The following is an 18,140-nucleotide window of genomic DNA, read 5'->3' as shown; positions in this document are numbered from 1 at the left end:
TCACTCGTCTAAATATATCCTATCCTGTTTATATTTTGTGCCAGTTTGTTTTGCTTTCACATCGGTTCACTATGGTCATCTTCCTTGTTTTAAAAAAGGGATAACCATGCCCTAGTCATCTTCAATTTTTTTTTAAAGGGGTAACCCCGGCCTAGTCATTTTCTTCGTGTTCTCCGATAACTTTATGGTGCGATTTTCACTGTCTTTTCTTCCTTTGCTCTAGTTCTTTACAACTTCAGGCCTATTCAGACGCTTCTTTACAACTTCAGGCCTATTCGAACGCTACATGGGCTACTGATCTCTCAGGTCATCGTTCACATTCTGCTTAATGCATTTTTCTTGGTGGTTCTCTCATACCCTGGAAGACGAAAAAACAAACTAAAGTTTTATGTTCGAGTATAGAGGCTGAATTGCTAGCTATGACTCTTTTGACGACAAGACTAACTTGGTTATGGTGGTTACTTTAGGAGTTTAGTATCTCCGTTACTACACCTAGTACTTATTGTTAGACAGTACAACTGTTGCAAATGTTGTGCAACCCTTTGAAGTATGAGCTCATCAAACATATTGGTGTTGGTGCTATTTTTTGTGAGTTGGTGTGCAGGGTTGTTGCTCTTTAGTATGTGCCTTTCGAGTTACAGTTGTCGAATTTGTTTATGAAGGCCCATGCTAAAGCACGTCACGGCTTTGGTCTGTTCAAACTCAGTGTTGTAGATTTACAATATTTAGACCTGTACCCTTTGTATTTTCCTCTATAAGGTTTTTTTTTTGCTTATTGTACCGGGGCCTATGGCCACCTAAAAATACAAGTTCTAACAAATCGCGTACCTAATCCTCAAAGTAATATGATACAGCAGCAAAGTGGCCTGCCTTATAGCTTGATCCCTGGGGGTGCTTCATATCATTGGTACAAGCATAGCAATGATATATCTCCCGAATCACGCGCGAGCTCCGAGCAACATCACGACGTCCAGCTGTAAAACAATTCATGAGATGTCTAAGCAATTTTCAACTAAGCAAACTAGAAGATCTAAAAATACTTACTGGTTTGTTTCTTCTCATCAAGAAAATGGAAAGACGTGAGAGCCATTGCGTTAACTCGCCGTCCAACATGTTTGAGCTCAGCAAAAACAAGCACTTTAGGATCGTTCTTCTTTGGGCCATTCTTAGCATTAGCATAGAAGTTCACATGGGCGTAATCGTAAGATCGCTCATGAAATATTGCTCCATCTATTGCCTCAACAAGTGAATACTTAACCTGGCCATTGTCACGAATAAAAACAAGCTCAACAAGTATGACAGTACACACAAGTTTCAACATCTATACAATTGGTAAAGAAAGCAAATAATTTTATAAAACATTGACCAACACATTTATCTTAATCATTAACATTCACTCCCTCTCTGAAATGAAACATAGTGAAGAGGACAGTCCTTGTTATAACTTAGTAGTAGTTGTAGTAGTAATAATAATAATAATAATAATAATAATAATTTCTCAATCTTTCATATTTGGTTCTCCCATTGCTGTGCATGGGAACATTGACTCCACCAAAGGTACAATTGTCCAGTTAGTCAGCTTATGTGCTATGTTATCTTTGGTTTCTCTTACTCAGCTTATGTTTTGTTATTGTGTTATTAAGTTCACTATCAAATTTGTCAGCTTGGACATGGGGGAAATGTTTTTTCTGAATATGGATTTTAGTTGCGGCATTACACGTGTTGCTTTAGTAATACAAATTCTGCTGTCGTATTTCACTGTGATATCCTAAAAGGAACCTTTTCTTCTTGCGGCCTGTGTGCAGCACATAGTAACATGGTTCTATTAAAGTTACTTGAGTGGCAGATAAGGTTTTATCGGAGTCATACATTAACAAGTTCTGTAGTAGCCTTAATTGAACAAATCACACTCTTGTACCAAAGAACCTTAAATATATATATTTACCTTATTGTTTTTGTTTTTGTTGTAACGTTTCAGAGCTAACTCAGCGAATCGATTCGTCTGCTTTCGGTAACGCTCTTCACGCGCTGCTTGATCGAAGTTGGCTGGCTCACACCAGTTCTCCACCACAGCACCCATAAAGTCATCCACCAGCGCATTATATGAATGATCTTCCTGTTTGCCGTCTGGTTCCCTATTTGGATAACTGGTTCAGCACATAACTAATATGATGGACAAGAAACACCGGCAGATTACTCACATTCAGGGAACATCTGCTAGCTACTAAAAAATGACACTAGGCAAGTAAAACTGTTTCCAATGTGTATAAAAAAACCAGAACATCATGGTCTTTTGATTGCACTAGTCCAATCATAGAGTTGATATAACAAGTTTGTTTCCTATCTAGTGTAGAACATATCTGCATCCTTAAATGAGGCCCATACAAATCTGATACAAAGTTTTGTAAATTGTACCTGTCAGTGATCCCTGGACCATCAGAGACGCCGTATTGCCCAAATCTTATCCTCTGATCATCCTCGTAACAGTATCTGCGTCAACAACCACAGGAAGCTTGAAACACAGAGCCAAACAAGTAAAAAGATACTCCCTCCGTTCCTAAATACAAGTCTTTTTAGACATTTCAAATGAAAACATACAAATGTACGTAGATATATTTTAGAGTGTAGATTCACTTATTTTACTTCGTATATAGTCACTCGTTGAAATCCCTAGGAAGACTTAATATTTACAAAGGGAGGGAGTATATACTAGTCCCAGGAACAGGAGGTAGATAATCACATGGGACTGTCAGGGCAGTCAAGGGTCGTGCTGCCATCATCCATCAGAGGCGGAGCCAGCGCGCTCGAAGAGCCGTCTTCGAACCGAGACCACTTGGCAGATGGCGAGCCAGCTTTGCGTGCCGACTCAAGGCGAGGGCTGCGGCTGCGCTCACGCCGGTGGTGGTGCTTGCGGCGCGGCTCTGCGTGGTGACGGACTAGGCCGCTGGTGCGGTGCATGGGAGGTGTCAGCGGAGCGTTGCGAGAGGCGGAGCGGCGCCGTCGCTGGCTGGAGCTCACGCGGAATTCGGACGGCGAGGGGCTGTCGATGCCGCGAAAGGGCGGCCGGGAGTTATCGCGCAAACCGTCCATGCCGAAGCCTCCGCGGCGATCGGGTGTGTGTCGTGCGCGTGGTCATGGTGGGAGTGGGGAATTGATGAAGGTTTGCCTTGGCTGAGTTGGCTCCTTCTCCGATAGGGAAACAGAAGTAGGATTAGTTTTTGGTTCAAAAAAGAAAGAAAGAAGAAGCAGGATTTCCTTTCGGAAGCAGGCTGGCGGCTGGTAGCGGCGGAGTGTCGGTAGAGTACTCTGTGCGCTAATGGCATATGTAGCTGTCCCTTAAAATTTTGCTTCTCAGCTGTCCGGGCGAGTCCGTTTTAAATCCTGATTAGAAGGGTTGGGCGTGCTTTGCCGCGCCGTTGAATTTGTTAGGGTTCTTAAATTTCTTTACGCACTCTATTTCAAAATATATGATGTATTACTTTTTTGAAAAGTCTAAACTCTTTAAATTTGCTTAAATTTATAGAGAAATATATCAAAATTCATAATATCAAATCGGTGTTATTAGCTGTCTCATGAAATGAATTTTCATTTTGTTTTATTTAATATTGTCGATGTCGATATTTTTGGCTCTGAACTTGGTCAAAGTTAAAGAAATTTGACTTTCCAAAAAACTATTAACCCTTATATTTTGAAATTGATGGAATATTTAGGTTGGCTAGTGGGGGAGACGACGGAGTGTGTTTTATGTTTATTTATAATGCGGTTATTTGGTAGGCCTTTCGCGCTATGATTATGTGCTATCCGCTAATTAACCCATATTTATATGGGAATATTTTTTCATCGGTGGTTTCATGCACTGTATTGTGCTATAGTATCATATGGTGACGCTTTTTTCTAGGTGATGGGAGTCTTTGCGTGGTTGATATATTTTTATAGGCCGGTTGCTGCTGATTGATTTGAAAAATCGTTGGCCTGATCAAAATTGTAAATCAAATCCAAAATTGAATACCCCAATCGAACAAAAAAGCTTTAAAATTAGGGAACATAGAGAATTAAAATAATTAAATGGGAGAGCCCCTTGAGAAATTGTTGACCCAGTCAAAATAGAGTGACACAATTCTAAATTGTAGCTTCAATTAACTGTGAAGATTTAAAAATTAGAAAGCATAATGTTTTGTATAAAAGTTTTGATAAATTGTTGACCCAGTCAAAATTGGGTGACCAAATCTCAATTGGAGACCTCAACTGATTGTGAGGTCTCCAATTTTAGGGAGCTTAGTGATATAGTATATTTATACATGCATGTAATCATACTAACAAAAGGGCCCGTGCGTTGCAGAGGGAGATTTTTTTTCATAATCTCTGATGGCCATGACTATATTTTGTTGCATCACCGAGATGCAGTATCACTCTCAATTTCGTAAAATTATGAACATGTTTTAAAACTCGTGCACATATCTAAAATCATGATCATTTTTCAAATCCATGAACACTTTTTCAAATTTTCGAACATTTTCTAAAATCAAGAACATTTTCTGAATTTATGAACGTTAAATACAATTTGCAAACATTTTTTAAAATGGTGAACATTTTTTGAATCGACGATCATTTCTAGAATTGAAGAATATTTTTTTGGAAATTGGTGGCACAATTTTTTAATATCATGAACATCCTTTTGATTTAGCAAAAGGGCCCGTACGTTGCAACGAAAAAAAATCATGACCATTTTGATGCATCACCGAGATACACTATCGCTCTCATTTTCATGAAATTCTGAACATTTTTTTAAATCATGAGCATTTTTTTCAACTCATGAACATATCTGACATCGTGAACATTTTTCTAATTCACGAACATTTTTATAGATTTTTGAACATTTTCCAAAATCATGAACAGTTTATACTACTCCCTTCGTTCCAAATTACTCGTCGTGTTCTAAAACCACGACGAGTAATTTGGAATGGAGGGAGTATTTGCAAACATTTGTCTTAATTTTGAACATTTCAAAAATATTTTTCTTGAATAGGCGAACATTTCTAGAATCGACGAACATTTTTTTGGAATTGTTTGGTGGAACAATCTTTGAAATTCATGAACATTTTTTCGATTTAATGAATATTTTTTGAAATTCATGATCATATTTTGAATCAGCGAACATTTTATGAATCAATAATTTTTTTTGTAAGTTACGAACAGGTTATGTAAGTTATGAACACAGGGGAATATTTTTTGAACTGGCAATTTTGTTCAATTTCATTAACATTTTGAATACACGATATTTTTAGATAAATATTAACATTTTTTGATATTACAAACATTTTTTTTAATTTTTTTAATATTTTTTGAATATGCGCACATTTTTTAAAAAGCACGAACATTTTTTGAGTCCACAAACCTTTGTGAATTATCAAACATTTTATTTCAAAATTCTCATTTTTTTAATGCTCGGAACATTTTTGAATTATCAAATTATTTAAATGAGAAAAAAATATGAAATCTAAAAAACAGGCCGCCTGGACATAGGCCGGCCCATATAGGCGGTGTTTCTTCTCCCAGCGCGCAGAGCACAGTATAAAAGGTTACAACTGGGCCAGTCCATGCAGGGATTTCTCTGTGTGAAACATTTTTATCACTTATAGGTGGCATCGGTTGGTAATATTTTACAAGTTTGGGGGCAATTCTGATGACGGACGACCAGAAGCAATAGCCCCTTAATTATTAGGTAAAGATTTCTCACTTTGTCATTAAATTGTCCAGTCATATGCATATAATTGATGAGAATGAAAAGAGAGAAAAGAGAAAGAATATGGCTTTGGCCGTCGACGCAGTCAACAACGGTCTGAAGGAAATATGCCCTAGAGGCAATAATAAAGTTATTATTTATTTCCTCATATCATGATAAATGTTTATTATTCATGCTAGAATTGTATTAACCGGAAACATAATACTTGTGTGAATACATAGACAAATAGAGTGTCACTAGTATGCCTCTACTTGATTAGCTCGTTGATCAACGATGGTTATGTTTCCTAGCCATAGACACGAGTTGTCATTTGATTAACGGGATCACATCATTAGGATAATGATGTGATTGACTTGACCCATTCCGTTAGCTTAGCACTTGATCGTTTAGTATTCTGCTATTGCTTTCTTCATGACTTATACATGTTCCTATGACTATGAGATTATGCAACTCCCGTTTACCGGAGGAACACTTTGTGTGCTACCAAACGTCACAACGTAACTGGGTGATTATAAAGGTGCTCTACAGGTGTCTCCAAAGGTACTTGTTGGGTTGGTGTATTTCGAGATTAGGATTTGTCACTCCGATTGTCGGAGAGGTATCTCTGGGCCCACTCGGTAATGCACATCACTATAAGCCTTGCAAGCATTGTAACTAATGAGTTACTTGCGAGATGATGTATTACGGAACGAGTAAAGAGACTTGCCGGTAACGAGATTGAACTAGGTATTCAGATACCGACGATCGAATCTCGGGCAAGTAACATACCGATGACAAAGGGAACAACGTATGTTGTTATGCGGTTTGACCAATAAAGATCTTCGTAGAATATGTAGGAGCCAATATGAGCATCTGGGTTCCGCTATTGGTTATTGACCGGAGACGTGTCTCGGTCATGTCTACATAGTTCTCGAACCCGTAGGGTCTGCACGCTTAAAGTTAGATGACGATCAGTATTATGAGTTTTGTGTTGTGATGTACCGAAGATAGTTCGGAGTCCTGGGTATGATCACGGACATGACGAGGAGTCTCGAAATGGTCGAGACATAAAGATTGATATATTGGAAGCCTATATTTGGATATCGGAAGTGTTCCGGGTGAAATCGGGATTTTACCGGAGTACCGGGGGTAACCGGACCCCCCCCGGGGGGGAAGTAATGGGCCTATTGGGCCTTAGTGGAGAAGAGAGAGGGCAGCCAGGAGGTGGCGCGCGGCCCTCCTTGCCCCAGTCCGAATTGGACAAGGGAAGGGGGCGGCGGCCCTCCTCTCCTTCCTTCTCTCCACCTCCTCCTTTCCCCCTTCTCCTACTCCTACTAGGAAAGGAGGAGTCCTACTCCCGGTGGGAGTAGGACTCCCCCTTGGCGTGCCCTCCCTAGCCGGCCGCCTCTCCCCCCTTGCTCCTTTATATACAGGGGCAGGGGGGCACCTCTAGACACACAAGTTGATCTGTTGATCTATTCCAGCCGTGTGCGGTGCCCCCTCCACCATATTCCACCTCGGTCATATCGTAGCGGTGCTTAGGCGAAGCCCTGCGTCAGTAGCAACATCATGACCGTCACCATGCCGTCGTGCTGACGGAACTCTCCCGTGAAGCTCTGCTGGATCGGAGTTCGCGGGACGTCATCGAGCTGAACGTGTGCTGAACTCGGAGGTGCCGTACGTTCGGTACTTGGATCGGTCGGATCGTGAAGACGTACGACTACATCAACCGCGTTGTGCTAACGATTCCGCTTTCGGTCTACGAGGGTACGTGGACGACACTCTTCCCTCTCGTTGCTATGCATCACCATGATCATGTGTGTGCGTAGGAATTTTTTTGAAATTACTACGTTCCCCAACAGTGGCATCCGAGCCAGGTTTTATGCGTAGATGTTATATGCACGAGTAGAACACAAGTGAGTTGTGGGCGATACAAGTCATACTGCTTACCAGCATGTCATACTTTGGTTCGGCGGTATTGTTGGATGAAGCGGCCCGGACCGACATTACGCGTACGCTTACGCGAGACTGGTTCTACCGACGTGCTTTGCACATAGGTAGCTGGCGGGTGTCAGTTTCTCCAACTTTAGTTAAACCGAGTCTGGCTACGCCCGGTCCTTGAGAAGGTTAAAACAACACTAACTTGACGAACTATCGTTGTGGTTTTGATGCGTAGGTAAGAACGGTTCTTGCTCAGCCCGCAGCAGCCACGTAAAACTTGCAACAACAAAGTAGAGGATGTCTAACTTGTTTTTGCAGGGCATGTTGTGATGTGATATGGTCAAGGCATGATGCTATATTTTATTGTATGATATGATCATGTTTTGTAACCGAGTTATCGGCAACTGGAAGGAGCCATATGGTTGTCGCTTTATTGTATGCAATGCAATCGCCCTGTAATTGCTTTACTTTATCACTAAGCGGTAGCGATAGTCGTAGAAGCAATAGTTGGCGAGACGACAACGATGCTATGATGGAGATCAAGGTGTCGCGCCGGTGACGATGGTGATCATGACGGTGCTTCGGAGATGGAGATCACAAGCACAAGATGATGATGGCCATATCATATCACTTATATTTATTGCATGTGATGTTTATCTTTTATGCATCTTATTTTGCTTAGATCGACGGTAGCATTATAAGATGATCTCTCACTAAATTTCAAGGTATAAGTGTTCTCCATGAGTATGCACCGTTGCGGAAGTTCTTCATGCTGAGACACCACGTGATGACCGGGTGTGATAAGCTCTACGTTCAAATACAACGGGTGCAAAATAGTTGCACACGCGGAATACTCAGGTTAAACTTGACGAGCCTAGCATATGCAGATATGGCCTCGGAACACTGAGACCGAAAGGTCAAGCGTGAATCATATAGTAGATATGATCAACATAGTGATGTTTGCTACCTCTTGAGCACTGCGTTGGTTTTCCCTTGAAGAGGAAAGGGTGATGCAGCAAGGTAGCATAAGTATTTCCCTCAGTTTTTGAGAACCAAGGTATCAATCCAGTAGGAGGCTACACACGAGTCCCTCGCACCTACACAAACAAATACATCCTCGCAACCAACGCGATAAGGGGTTGTCCATCCCTACACGGTCACTTACGAGAGTGAGATCTGATAGATATGATAAGATAATATTTTTGGTATTTTTATGATAAAGATGCAAAGTAAAATAAAAGGCAACGGAAATAGCTAAGTGTTGGAAGATTAATATGATGGAAAATAGACCCCGGGGCCATAGGTTTCACTAGTGGCTTCTCTCGAGAGCATAAGTATTTACGGTGGGTGAACAAATTACTGTTGAGCAATTGACAGAATTGAGCATAGTTATGAGAATATCTAGGCATGATCATGTATATAGGCATCACGTCCGAGACAAGTAGACCGACTCCTGCATGCATCTACTACTATTACTCCACACATCGACCGCTATCCAGCATGCATCTAGAGTATTAAGTTCATAAGAACAGAGTAACGCTTTAAGCAAGATGACATGATGTAGAGGGATAAACTCATGAAATATGATATAAACCCCATCTTGTTATCCTCGATGGCAACAATACAATACGTGCCTTGCTGCCCCTACTATCACTGGGAAAGGACACCGCAAGATTGAACCCAAAGCTAAGCACTTCTCCCATTGCAAGAAAGATCAATCTAGTAGGCCAAACCAAACTGATAATTCGAAGAGACTTGCAAAGATAACCAATCATACATAAAAGAATTCAGAAGATTCAAATATTTTTCATAGATAAACTTGATCATAAACCCACAATTCATCGGTCTCAACAAATACACCGCAAAAGAAGATTACATCGAATAGATCTCCACAAGAGAGGGGGAGAACATTGTATTGAGATCCAAAAAGAGAGAGGAAGCCATCAAGCTAATAACTATGGAACCGAAGGTCTGAGGTAAACAACTCACACTTCATCGGAGAGGCTATGGTGTTGATGTAGAAGCCCTCCGTGATCGATGCCCCCTCCGGCGGAGCTCTGGAACAGGCCCCAAGATGGGATCTCACGGGTACAGAAGGTTGCAGCGGTGGAATTAGGTTTTTGGCTCCGTATCTGGTAGTTTGGGGGTACGTAGGTATATATAGGAGGAAGGAGTACGTCGGTGGAGCAACGTGGGGCCCACGAGGGTGGAGGGCGCGCCCGGGGGGGTAGGCGCGCTCCCTACCTCGTGGCTTCCTGGTAGCTTTCTTGACGTAGGGTCCATGTCCTCTGGATCACGTTCGTTTCGAAAATCACGTTCCCGAAGGTTTCATTCCGTTTGGACTCTGTTTGATATTCTTTTTCTGCAAAACACTGAAATAGGCAAAAAAAATCAATTCTGGGCTGGGCCTCCGGTTAATAGGTTAGTCCCAAAATTTTTATAAAAGTGTATAATAAAGCCCAATAATGTCCAAAACAGAAGATAATATAGCATGGAGCAATAAAAAATTATAGATACGTTGGAGACGTATCAAGCATCCCCAAGCTTAATTCCTGCTCGTCCTCGAGTAGGTAAATGATAAAAACAGAATTTTTGATGTGGAATGCTACTTAGCATAATTTTAATGTAATTCTTCTTAATTGTGGTATGAATATTCAGATCCGAAAGATTCAAGATAAAAGTTCAATATTGACATAAAAATAATAATACTTCAAGCATACTGACTAAGCAATTATGTCCTCTCAAAATAACATGGCCAAACAAAGTTCATCCCTACAAATCATATAGTTTAGTCATGTTCCATTTTCGTCACACAAGAATGCTCTCATCATGCACAACCCCGATGACAAGCCAAGCAATTGTTTTATACTTTAGTAATCTCAAAAAATTTCAACCTTCACGCAATACATGAGCGTGAGCCATGGATATAGCACTATGGGTGGAATAGAATATGATGATGGGGGTTGTGTGGAGAAGACAAAAAAGGAGAAAGTCTCACATCAACGAGGCTAATCAATGAGCTATGGAGATGCCCATCGATTGATGTTAATGCAAGGAGTAGGGATTGCCATGCAACGGATGCACTAGAGCTATAAATATATGAAAGCTCAACAAAAGAAACTAAGTGGGTGTGCATCCAACTTGCTTGCTCACGAAGACCTAGGGCACTTGAGGAGGCCCATTGTTGGAATATACAAGCCAAGTTCTATAATGAAAAATTCCCACTAGTATATGAAAGTGACAAAACAAGAGACTCTCTATTATGAAGATCATGGTGCTACTTTGAAGCACAAGTGTGGTAAAAGGATAGTAACATTGTCTCTTCTCTCTTTTTCTCTCTTTTTTTGGGGCCTTCTCTTTTTTTGGCCTTTCTCTCTCTTTTTTTTATTCCTCACTTGGGACAATGCTCTAGAAAATGATGATCATCACACTTCTATTTACTTACAACTCAATGATTACAACTCGATACTAGAACAAAGTATGACTCTATATGAATGCCTCCGGCGGTGTACCGGGATATGCAATGAACCAAGAGTGACATGTATGAAAGAATTATGAACGGTGGCTTTGCCACAAATACTATGTCAACTACATGATCATGCAAAGCAATATGACAATGATGAACGTGTCATGATAAACGGAATGGTGGAAAGTTGCATGGCAATATATCTCGGAATGGCTATGGAAATGCCATAATAGGTAGTTATGGTGGTTGTTTTGAGGAAGATATACGGAGGTTTATGTGTGAAAGAGCGTATCATATCATGGGGTTTGGATGCACCGGCGAAGATTGCACCAACTCTCAATGTGAGAAAGGGCAATGCACGGTACCGAAGAGGCTAGCAATGGTGGAAAGGTGAGAGTGCGTATAATCCATGGACTCAACATTAGTCATAAAGAACTCACATACTTATTGCAAAAATCTACAAGTCATCAAAAACCAAGCACTACGCACATGCTCCTAGGGGGATAGATTGGTAGGAAAAGACCATCGCTCGTCCCCGACCGCCACTCATAAGGAGGACAATCAAAGAACACCTCATGTTTCAAATTTGTTACATAACGTTTACCATACATGCATGCTACGGGACTTGCAAACTTCAACACAAGTATTTCTCAAATTCACAACTACTCAACTAGCACAACTTTAATATTACTACCTCCATGTCTCAAAACAATCATCAAGCATCAAACTTCTCTTAGTATTCAACGCACTCATAAGAAAGTTTTTACTAATCTTGAATACCTAGCATATTAGGATTTTTTAAGCAAATTACCATGCTATTTAAGACTCTCAAAATAATCTAAGTGAAGCATGAGAGATCAATAGTTTCTATAAAACAAATCCACCACCGTGCTCTAAAAGATATAAGTGAAGTACTAGAGCAAAAACTATATAACTCAAAAGATATAAGTGAAGCACATAGAGTATTCTAATAATTTCCGAATCATGTGTGTCTCTCTCAAAAGGTGTGTACAGAAAATATGATTGTGGTAAACTAAAAAGCAAAGACTCAAATCATACAAGACGCTCCAAGCAAAACACATATCATGTGGTGAATAAAAATATAGCTCCAAGTAAAGTTACCGAGAGGTAGACGAAAGAGGGGATGCCTTACAGGACATTCCCAAGCTTTGGCTTTTAGGTGTCCTTAGATTATCTTGGGGGTGCCATGGTCATCCCCAAGCTTAGGCTCTTGCCACTCCTTGTTCCATAATCCATCAAATCTTTCACCCAAAACTTGAAAACTTCACAACACAAAACTCAGCAGAAATCTCGTGAGCTCCGTTAGCAAAAGAAAACAAAAGACCACTTCAAGGTACTGTAATGAACTCATTCTTTATTTATATTGGTGTTAAACCTACTGTATTCCAACTTCTCTATGGTTTATAAACTATTTTACTAGCCATAGATTCATCAAAATAAGCAAACAACACACGAAAAACAGAATCTGTCAAAAACAGAACAGTCTGTAGTAGTCTGTAACTAACACAAACTTCTGGAACTCCAAAATATCAGCCAAAATAGGACGACCTAGAAAATTTGTTTATTGATCAGCAGCAATTGGAATCAATATTTTATCACGTTCTGGTGATTTTTAACAATTATTTTCGTGAACAGAAAGTTTCTGGAATTTTCTGCAAGATCAAATAACTATTATCCAAGAAGATCCTATAGGATTAACTTGGCACAAACACTAATTAAAACATAAAAACACATCTAACCAGAGGCTAGAACAAATATTTATTCCTAAACAGAAGCAAAAAGCAAAAAAAAAAGGTTGCCTCCCAACAAGCGCTATCGTTTAACGCCCCTACCTAGGCATAATAGCAAGGATAGATCTAGGTATTGCCATCTTTGGTAGGCAATCCATAAGTGGCTCTCATAATAGATTCATATGGTAATTTTATTTTCTTCCTAGGGAAGTGCTCCATGCCTTTCTTTAATGGAAATTGGAATCTAATATTCCCTTCCTTCATATCAATGATTGCACCAATCGTTCTAAGGAAAGGTCTACCAAGAATAATAGGACATGAAGGATTGAAATCTATATCAAGAACGATAAAATCTACGGGCACATAGTTCCTATTTGCAACAATAAGAACATCATTAATTCTTCCCATAGGTTTCTTAGTAGTGGAATCCGCAAGGTGCAAGTTTAAAGAGCAATCATCAAAATCACGGAAACCTAGCAAATCACACAAAGTTTTTGGAATCGTGGAAACACTAGCACCCAAATCACACAAAGCATAGCATTCATGATCTTTAATCTTAATTTTAATAGTAGGTTCCCACTCATCATAAAGTTTTCTAGGGATATAAACTTTCAACTCAAGTTTTTCTTCATAAGTTGCATCAAAGCATCAACGATATGTTTAGTAAAGGCTTTATTTTGACTATAAGCATGAGGAGAATTTAGCACGGATTGCAACAAGGAAATACAATCTATCAAAGAGCAGCTATCATAATTAAATTCCTTGCAATCCAAAATAGTGGGTTCATTCATATCTAATGTTTTGATCTCTTCAATCCCACTTTTATCAATTTTAGCATCAAGATCTAAAAACTTTGAATTTCTGGAACGCCTTCTAGGTAAAGGTGGATCATATTCAGTCCCATCATTATCAAGATTCATATTGCAAAACAAAGATTTAATAGGGGACACATCAATAACTTTTAGATCTTCATCTTTGTTTTCATAGTTTTCCGGCTTAGCGGCCATCTTATTAACTAAGGTAGCCTGCTTATCCGATATTTCAGTTATTAACTTCACAAGATGAGCAATTTGGGATCTCAAACCATCAAATTCTTTAGACATATCATCGAGCACTTTATTCATATAACTCATAAAGTTTTTTTGTTCCTTAAGCTCGTTTCTAAGAAATTATTATGCTCAAACTGTAAGACCATAAAACTCCTGACATTGCCTTCGATCTCTTCCAACCTTTTAAGGTGAAGATCACCAAGTTTAGGCAGAGCCATCATGACAAACAAGCAATCCAACACACGAGCAAACAAGAAGCAAGCGAAAAAGAGGCGAACGAAAAAGAGAGGGCGAATAAAACGGCAAAGGTGAAGTGGGGGAGAGGAAAACGAGAGGCAAATGGCAAATAATGTAATGCGGGAGATAAGGGTTTGTGATGGGTACTTGGTATGTTGACTTTTGCGCAGAACTCCCCGGCAACGGCGCCAGAAATCCTTCTTGCTACCTCTTGAGCACTGCGTTGGTTTTCCCTTGAAGAGGAAAGGGTGATGCAGCAAAGTAGCATAAGTATTTCCCTCGGTTTTTGAGAACCAAGGTATCAATCCAGTAGGAGGCTACACACGAGTCCCTCGCACCTACACAAACAAATACATCCTCGCAACCAACGCGATAAGGGGTTGTCCATCCCTACACGGTCACTTACGAGAGTGAGATCTGATAGATATGATAAGATAATATTTTTGGTATTTTTATGATAAAGATGCAAAGTAAAATAAAAGGCAACGGAAATAGCTAAGTGTTGGAAGATTAATATGATGGAAAATAGACCCCGGGGCCATAGGTTTCACTAGTGGCTTCTCTCGAGAGCATAAGTATTTACGGTGGGTGAACAAATTACTGTTGAGCAATTGACAGAATTGAGCATAGTTATGAGAATATCTAGGCATGATCATGTATATAGGCATCACGTCCGAGACAAGTAGACCGACTCCTGCATGCATCTACTACTATTACTCCACACATCGACCGCTATCCAGCATGCATCTAGAGTATTAAGTTCATAAGAACAGAGTAACGCTTTAAGCAAGATGACATGATGTAGAGGGATAAACTCATGAAATATGATATAAACCCCATCTTGTTATCCTCGATGGCAACAATACAATACGTGCCTTGCTGCCCCTACTATCACTGGGAAAGGACACCGCAAGATTGAACCCAAAGCTAAGCACTTCTCCCATTGCAAGAAAGATCAATCTAGTAGGCCAAACCAAACTGATAATTCGAAGAGACTTGCAAAGATAACCAATCATACATAAAAGAATTCAGAAGATTCAAATATTTTTCATAGATAAACTTGATCATAAACCCACAATTCATCGGTCTCAACAAATACACCGCAAAAGAAGATTACATCGAATAGATCTCCACAAGAGAGGGGGAGAACATTGTATTGAGATCCAAAAAGAGAGAGGAAGCCATCAAGCTAATAACTATGGAACCGAAGGTCTGAGGTAAAGTACTCACACTTCATCGGAGAGGCTATGGTGTTGATGTAGAAGCCCTCCGTGATCGATGCCCCCTCCGGCGGAGCTCCGGAAGAGGCCCCAAGATGGGATCTCACGGGTACAGAAGGTTGCAGCGGTGGAATTAGATTTTTGGCTCCGTATCTGGTAGTTTGGGGGTACGTAGGTATATATAGGAGGCAGGAGTACGTCGGTGAAGCAACGTGGGGCCCACGAGGGTGGAGGGCGCGCCCGGGGGGGGGGGGGTAGGCGCGCCCCCTACCTCGTGGCTTCCTGGTAGCTTTCTTGACGTAGGGTCCAAGTCTTCTGGATCACGTTCGTTTCGAAAATCACGTTCCCGAAGGTTTCATTCCGTTTGGACTCTGTTTGATATTCTTTTTCTGCAAAACTCTGAAATAGGCAAAAAACAGCAATTCTGGGCTGGGCCTCCGGTTAATAGGTGTGACGCCCCACCTATTTGACCGTACACTAATCATGCACGCAAATGTGTACGATCAAGATCAGGGACTCACGGGAAGATATCACAACACAACTCTACAACATAAATAAGTCATACAAGCATCATAATACAAGCCAGGGGCCTCGAGGGCTCGAATACAATTGCTCGATCATAGACGAGTCAGCGGAAGCAACAATATCTGAGTACAGACATAAGTAAACAATATTGCCTTAAGAAGGCTAGCACAAAAGTAGCAACGATCGAAAAGGCAAGGCCTCCTGCCTGGGACCTCCAAACTACTCCTCGAAGCCGAACTCCATGTAGAATCATCCTCGGGATCTCTAGCTCCTGGACTCCAGCATCTGGTAGCGACAACCAGGTAGAAGGAAGGGGGAAAAGAGGGAGAGAAGCAACCGTGAGTACTCATCCAAAGTACTCGCAAGCAAGGAACTACACTACATATGCATGGGTATATGTGTAAAGGGCCATATCAGTGGACTGAACTGCAGAATGCCAGAATAAGAGGGGGATAGCTAGTCCTGTCGAAGACTACGCTTCTGGCAGCCTCCATCTTGCAGCATGTAGAAGAGGGTAGATTGAAGTCCTCCAAGTAGCATCGTATAGCATAATCCTACCCGGCGATCCCCTCCTCGTCGCCCTGTTAGAGAGCGATCACCGGGTTGTATCTGGCACTTGGAAGGGTGTATTTTATTAAGTATCCAGTTCTAGTTGTCATAAGGTCAAGGTACAACTCCGGGTCGTCCTTTTACCGAGGGACACGGCTATTCGAATAAATAAACTTCCTTGCAGGGGTGCACCACATAACCCAACACGCTCGATCCCATTTGGCCGGACACACTTTTTTGGGTCATGCCCGGCCTCGTAAGATCAACACGTAGCAGCCCCACCTAAGCACAACAGAGAGGTCAGCATGCCGGTCTAACCCTATGCGCGCAGGGGTCTGGGCCCATCGCCCTATGCACACCTGCATGTTGCGTACGCGGCCGGAAGCAGACCTAGCCTAGTGGCGTTCCAGTCCAATCCGGCGCGCGCCACTCAGTCGCTGACGTCACGAAGGCTTCGGCTGATACCACGACGCCGGGATACCCATAACTACTCCCGCGTAGATGGTTAGTGCGTATAGACCAAATGGCCAGACTCAGATCGAATACCAAGAACTCGTTAAGCGTGTTATGTATCTGCGAACGCCGACCAGGGCCAGGCCCACCTCTCTCCTAGGTGGTCTCAACCTGCCCTGTCGCTCCGCCACAAAGTAACAGTCGGGGGCCGTCAGGAACCCAGGCCCACCTCTACCGGGGTGGAGCCACCTGTCGTTTCAGCCCCCTCATCAGAATCACTTGCAGGTACTCCTCGAGCCGACCCGACTTTAGTCACCACATGTGTCATGTATATAATGTATATAGTATATACCCGTGATCACCTCCCAAAGTGATCACGACCCAGTAGTATAGCATGGCAGACGGACAAGAGTGTAGGGCCACTGATGGAACACTAGCATCCTATACTAAGCAGTAGGATAGCAGATAAGGGTAACAACTGTAGCAACAATGACAGGCTATGCAGCAGAATAGGATTAACCGAAAGCAGTAACATGCTACACTACTCTAATGCAAGCAGTATAGAGAAGAATAGGTGATATCTGGTGATCAAGGGGGGGGCTTGCCTGGTTGCTCTGGCAAGGAGGGGGTCGTTGTCGACGTAGTCGATCATAGGGGCAACATCGGTCTCGGGGTCTACCGGAGAGAAGAGAGGGAAGAAACAGTAAATATAAAGCAAACATAGCTTCACAAAGCATAACGTGGCAATATGATGTGCCAGGTGTGACCTAACGTATGGCTACACGATATAGGTGAAGGGGGAATTCAACCGGGAAGGGGTTCCCGGTTCCGGACCGGAGGGGGAATGTTCCATGTTCAGCATGCTAAGGGCATGTGACAGATGAACGAACCGTGTATTCGGATTCGTTGGATTTTTCTGAGCAACTTTCATATAGAAAACATTTTCATCGGAGTTACGGTTTAATTACTATGAATTTCTAAAGGTTAAGGTATTTTCTGGAATTATTAATATTAACATAAAAGGAATATTGCATCAACATGACGTCACTGTGATGTCAGCGGTCAATAGGACGGCTGACCAGGTCAAACTGACCAGTGGGTCCCACCTGTCATCGACAGTGGACTGACAGTGGGTTATTTTAATTAAACATGGCTAATTAGCAGCTGGGCCCCACATGTCAGTGACTGTTTAGTCTAACAAGTTAATTTTATTTATAAAAATGTTTA

The 18,140-nt window shown here is 41.5% G+C and overlaps 1 protein-coding gene across 1 annotated transcript; it reads right to left on the bottom strand.

Moving 5' to 3' along the window:
* Nucleotides 1-614: 614 nt before the first annotated feature.
* LOC123165696 (uncharacterized) lies at nucleotides 615-3,215 on the bottom strand. Its single transcript, XM_044583393.1, has 5 exons — nucleotides 2,741-3,215; nucleotides 2,416-2,490; nucleotides 1,946-2,135; nucleotides 1,045-1,258; nucleotides 615-974 (listed from the first exon to the last, which is right to left on the bottom strand). The coding sequence occupies exons 1-5, from the start codon at nucleotides 3,088-3,090 to the stop codon at nucleotides 829-831; spliced, it is 975 nt and encodes a 324-aa protein (XP_044439328.1). The 5' UTR covers nucleotides 3,091-3,215; the 3' UTR covers nucleotides 615-828.
* Nucleotides 3,216-18,140: the final 14,925 nt, after the last annotated feature.

This window comes from Triticum aestivum, chromosome 1D (genome assembly GCF_018294505.1).
Source record: "Triticum aestivum cultivar Chinese Spring chromosome 1D, IWGSC CS RefSeq v2.1, whole genome shotgun sequence".
Classification (NCBI taxonomy): Eukaryota; Viridiplantae; Streptophyta; class Magnoliopsida; order Poales; family Poaceae; genus Triticum; species Triticum aestivum.
This window is presented reverse-complemented; position numbering and strand designations above follow the sequence as displayed.